At 41.5% G+C, this 6,000-nt stretch overlaps 1 protein-coding gene across 1 annotated transcript in view; it reads right to left on the bottom strand.

Annotated features, from left to right (window-relative positions):
* Positions 1–1,661: 1,661 nt before the first annotated feature.
* Positions 1,662–6,000, bottom strand: part of LOC308704535 (NACHT, LRR and PYD domains-containing protein 3-like) — a gene marked incomplete at both ends in the record, with an annotated part of 36,033 nt that continues 31,694 nt past the window's right edge. Inside the window, one exon of the mRNA XM_081388905.1 lies at positions 1,662–1,839. Within this exon, the coding sequence (XP_081245031.1) occupies positions 1,662–1,839 (178 nt within the window). The remainder of the gene's footprint in view (positions 1,840–6,000) is intronic.

The raw sequence follows: 6,000 nt of genomic DNA, 5'->3' as shown, positions 1-6,000 counted from the left end.
GGCACTGATGTTCTTGCCGTGTTCTACTTCGAGCGATGGGTTCGTCTAGGTTGGAGGCGCACCTTGCTGCTGACCAGGGAATGGTCCGTGTCGCAGTCAGCACTGTGATACGTGCGGGTGACGAGCACGTGCTTGAGCATGGGTCTCCGAGTAACAATAAGGTCGAGCTGGTGCCAGTGTTTGGATCTGGGGTGTCTCCAAGACACTCTGTGGTGGGGCTTGGTGGGGAAGAAGGTGTTGGTAATGCACAAGTTGTGGTAAGAGCATAGCTCAAGTAGTCGCTGTCCATTCTCATTAAGCTTGCCAACGCCAAAATGTCCAATGCAGTGTGGCCAGGAGATGTTATCAGCGCCCACCCGGGCATTGAAGTCTCCGAGCATGAGCAGGTTGTCTTTCGGTGGAATCTCTGCAATTTTGGCCTCAAGTTCGTAATAGAAAGCATCTTTATCCTCAGCTGTGGAGCATAGTGTGGGGGCGTAGACACTAAAGATGTGCAAGGGTCCCGAGGAGGTTGTGAGACGGAGGGAGAGGATACGCTCAGTCCCCTGAGAAGGAGGTTCTACTGATGGTAAGAGAACATTTCGCACTGCAAAGCCGACCCCATAAAGTCGGCGCTTGTCTTGCTCCAGTCCTTGCCAGAAGAAAGTGTAATCTCTCTCCTTCAGACTTCCACTGGATGGAAGACGTGTCTCTTGAAGGGCAGCAACATCAATGTTGAGCCTTAACAGCTCGTGATTGATGATAGCGGTTTTTCTAGCGTCGTCGACTGCCTGAAGATCGTCACAGAGGCCAGGGCACAATGTTCTGACATTCCAGGTTGCCAGCCGCAGGGCTGGTGACTTTTTGGTCTTTTGATTATTTCTTTTATTTCCTGGTGCTGGGTTTTACAACCTGCCTGTCGATTTTGTCTAAGCTCCATGCACCCGATGAAGCAAGCAGGTTGTGGCGGGGTAGTACCTAACTGCCCGGGGGCTGCCCGGGTTAAGGCGGGCGGTAACGACCCAATGGAGCACGATGGTTCCTCCCACCGTCGGGAGCAACCCCTAGCGCCCGGCTCGACGCCAAATGAGCCATGACTTATCACTGGTAGACTGCTGCTCCCCGTGTTGTTTCTGCACTGAGACAGTGCAGCTGGAGTGACCTCTCCAGGTGCAGGCCTGGGCTAATAATATGGAGATCCTGGGTTGCCCAGACGTCAGGACCCCCCTCTCGGCTTTGCTGGCAGGGTCTGACAAAAAGGCGAGCCAATACAGTCAGTGTCAGCGCAGCTGCAGGAGTTGCCGGATGTTGACATGTTCCTTCACCATCCGCCTGAGGGGCTCCACTCCTGATTTTCTGTTGGGGTTTACTCCCTTAGCCTTTGCTTTCCCTGGAGCTAACCACAAGACAGTGGCTCACGAGAGTTTCTGTACAGAGTTTTCCTTCTCTGTTGAGGTATGATGGTATATCCCTTGGGTCGCTCTTTGTCTGGAACCTCCCCCTCGACCTTACCGCCATGGGTGGCCCTACCAGGAGCTTAAGCTCCAGACGGCATCGCTCTCAGGTTCATCGGAACACGCAAGGCTCTCCACCACGACGAGGTGGCAACCCAAGGAGAGCATACACTATCTACTGTACATATTAATCCTTATTCACTCCAAGTCTTAATGGTAGAGATGATCTTACCACAGTTCCTCCAGTTTACAGTGAGGATTTGCCAGTCCAGCAGAGAACAGCTTCACTCCTGAGTTTCCTAGATTATTCCCAGACAGACTCAGTTCTCTCAGGTGTGAGGGGTTTGATCTCAGAGCTGAAGCCAGAGCAGCACAACCTTCATCTGTGACACCACAACCCTCCAACCTGTAGAGAACAATGACACACATTAAGCCTATATCCAGAGATAAACATGACCATAATTAACATAGTGCTATTGTGAAGTTAAACACATTTATTTATATTAGTTTAAACATTATTGGGGACGACTGAACATTAAAAGAGAAAATTTGTATGCCGAACTGATTGTCACAGAAGGTGTTACAGAAAGCCACAAAGAGCATCGTCATCCAGATGATGTCATCCGTCATCCGTCGGAAAAAAACGAACTCAGCTCGCCAAATTTCTATCAGGTGCGCTTGTAATTAGAGCACATTAAACATCAAACACGGGCAGAAGAAAAGGTCAGTGAGAGCGCTTGTCCTGTGGTTTTATCCTGCTTATCTCATTTTGAGGAAAAACTTTGTGACTGAAAAAGGTATGAGTGAATGAGTACGACAGGAATTGGATGCACATCAGTGATTAATCAACCCGAGACGCTGCTGGTAGGAAGACTGTTTGAAGCTCAATTAATTTATATTCAGATAAATGCCATCCTGTGTGTTATTTATAATGTTTACATGTTTTAGACATTTTACTTTGAGTATGATAAGGCTGCATTAGAGTGCATACGATTCATATATGAATTTAAAAGTCTGTTAAATGTATATATTGTGTTAATGCATAGGGTGTCAAATGTTTGATTGTAATTAGGAATTGTATTATTTATTTATTTTTTCCTTTAAAGGTTATCAACCTAATTTGAGCTTGAGCTTTTCTACAAAAGGAATGACTGTTTCAAGACTAATCTAACTGCAAACAAAGTTAATCTGTTCCAATCTATTGTGATATGAATGAAATCAACAGATTGCAAATCAAGATTGTAACAACTTTATTGAAGAGAAAGTAAAAGCCATTTTGAGATGATGCCTGTGTCGACTAAGTTGACTAAGCCCTTTTTCAAGTTAGAGGCAGAACTGATGTGTGAAATCAAGAAGAAATATTAAATATATACAAATACTCATTAGTTCAAATTGTGAAAATACATCAGTTAGGATTAGGGGATTGACTATAGAGTTTATTGTTCTTACAGGGACTATTATTTCTATGGAAAGTCCCCATAAAACATGGAAACCCAACGTGTGTGTGAATGTGCTTTAAACCTCTGGGGTCTGAGGTGTTTTCTGGGCCTGGAGGTGTTCTGACATGCTCTGACATTTGTGCTTATTTCTGTTACTTGTGACATTTTCATGGCTAAAGTCTGATTACACTGTATTCAACACAAACTCTGCTACAATAATATATCAGCAGCATATATGTAAAAGTTTGTAGTTTTGAGATAATGACATTTATGTGTGGTTTGTGAAAATACAACAAAAAAATTGTCACTGAAATAAGGCCATGAAACCCATACTGATTATTTCTTCACAAGACTTTTGAAAATTGCATCACGTAGCGTAGAATATTTGCTCCAAAACTATGTGAAAATCACCCTGACTGCTCATTCAGAGAAGACAATATATTGATTTAAAATTTGTAAGACGTATTTTGTGTGAGAAAGCTTTATGCGAAGAGGCGTGATCACATCATTAATGTGTATGGATTTCACACCTGAGAAAGACAGAGACCCACCCCTAATGGCTCTATTACAGGGGTGGGCAAACTACGGCCCGCGGGCCACATACGGCCCGTTAGGCTGTTTAATCCGGCCCATCGAGTATTTAAAAAATTGTCTTAAGATCGCATTCATTTTGCCTTTTTCTTGCAATACTTTGCGTTATATATATATATATATATATATATATATATATATATATATATATATATATATATATTGCGCTGCATATATTTGACAATCGGAATATCAGATATTTCATGCCATAGCTAACAAATTAAAAAAGTAAAAATGACATAAAAGCAGATCATCATTCATTCAGCGCTGTTGTGGCTGCGGTGTGTCACGTAACAAGCAATGACGCGTCACCATGGAAACCAAACAGACAGCGACTTAAGCGCATAGACTTGTTGCCAATAATGTTTTTTCCTTTTTTGGAAACTCACAGAGAAAAAAATGTTTGGTAACTACTTGCACACCTGTTTAGTTCTTCCTTTGATTTGTCTGCTATTTAGTTTCTTTGCTCCTCTGGATTTGTGGATGTATTGTATCCTGACTGATTCCGTTTACCGACCTTTATCGCCCGGCTTTCGACTATGCTCCCCTGTCTGCCATGTACAGAACCCGGTTTTGTTCATTAAATGTTCTGATCTGCCTTTGCTTTTTATGTTTTATTTTATTATTCTTAAAATAAATTTGTATATTCATTTCGTTTTTTCCCCCACAAATGTATGACTTTTGGAAGTGCAAATTGATTGCCATATGCAGTTTTAATAAAGTTGAATTAACGTAACCTTCTGTCATTTTTACTCTTCTAAGCAATAGTGTACACTTGCAGGTGTTTTGTTTCTAATTTACTGTCAGGCCCATTAAATAATACATATTTAATAAACAATATTTAAAAAGTATAGGCTATAATTATCTAACATCTGACTAATTAAAAATTAACCTCAAAACATAACATGCTAAATGGGGGATATCTAGCATAAAAAAATTTATTGTCAGAATGTTGTCTCTCAGTTGTTGAACTTCACGCAGACGTTGCCACAACATAGAAATGTGTTTGCTCAGCCCAATCTCATGCAAGTGCGAATACCACGAATTGTATTTGTAGTGCTTATGATACGCAGTTTTCATGTGCATATGATACGCACTCCGCACCCCTAATCCTAACCAAGGGGTTTACATTGCGTAGCATATGCACGCAAAAAAACATTTTTGGCGTATAAAAAAATAGTTTTATTTACAAAATTATTTCTGCCACGAGAAAAAAAATTTGTGGTATAGATACGCACTTTCATGAGATCGTGTTTCATAATCTGCTACTGGGCTGGCCCTCTGTCAAATTTTAAAACCCAGTGTGGCCCTTGAGCCAAAAAGTTTGCTCACCCCTGCTCTATTAGGAGCTATTAGGCCCTGTCATTCTGAGCAACCTTGCACAAAGAATGAGGAGATTTAAAAAAGAATGGCTTTTTGCTTGTTTGGATTTATTTACAACACAACATAATCCAAAGATACACAACAAATGACAAAAAAGCACATTATTGAAAACAATGAGCCAAAGACAGAGACCTTTGTGCCATTCCTAAAAACATTGTACATACCTTTCATTTCCAAGGTGTTTGATTTTCACTTTACCATGTTCATGTTCCAGAGACTCATGTGAATGTTGAAGTCGACAGGACTCAGTGGCATCTGGGCCCTGAAAAAAAAGTGAACATACTGATATCAAGAGAAAGGCCTGCACGATATTGCAAATAAATATTAGATTTTTCTGGTTAAAATTGCTTTTTAAAATTCACAAAATACATAACACACACACTAGGGCTTGCATAGACTAGTCGAGTAGTCGATAGATCGACTACTTCAACCACTAGTCGACGCTGTCGGAAACAATCGACTACTCGAGCGTCCATAAACCATAAATGAATTAAAAATGGCGAATGTCACCAACAGACACCACACGTCATTTGTGTGGAAGTATTTCATCAAGGATGACAAAAAATATTGTAATTGGCCAACTCTGCAAGAGGCCGTTCACATATTGCGTCTAAAAACGTGTGGAAAGAGCGCGCGGCCGTGCCGATGTCTCCTACAAGCGCTCGCGCTCCTGTGGCGTCTGTCGTCGCTATGCAACCAAACTGCGCTCTCCATGATGACGTCGAAGTAGTTATCATTCAGCAAAGGATTAATTTATTTCTAACCCTTGCATTATCTTTACTACTAGATATATTTCTGGAGATGAGAAGGAAAAACCCGCCTGGAAAAACTAGTGCAACATGTTGCTTTCATTATGAGCGCGCTTGCCGCGGCCACGCGCCTACATTTGAAATAACGACCTTGAGCGCGGAAAAGACGCGATATGTGAACGGCCCCTAGAAGCAGACGTCTGAAATGAAAGGCAGGAACGGCTATTTATTTGGCTTTAGACTGTTACATGAAAATTTAAAAATGAAATGTCATAATTACAATGTTTTGAGAGTTTACTTATGTAATTGTTGCATTAGGCTATGCATTAATAAATGTTTATTGATAAGATCTAGCTATTTCATGTCTTTTCATTTACAGTAGCATGAACGACGAGTAGTCGAGTA

This window comes from Scardinius erythrophthalmus (genome assembly GCF_964197995.2).
Source record: "Scardinius erythrophthalmus genome assembly, chromosome: 16".
NCBI lineage: Eukaryota > Metazoa > Chordata > Actinopteri > Cypriniformes > Leuciscidae > Scardinius > Scardinius erythrophthalmus.
Note: the sequence above shows the minus strand (reverse complement) of the source record. Positions and strands in the feature narration are given on the sequence as shown.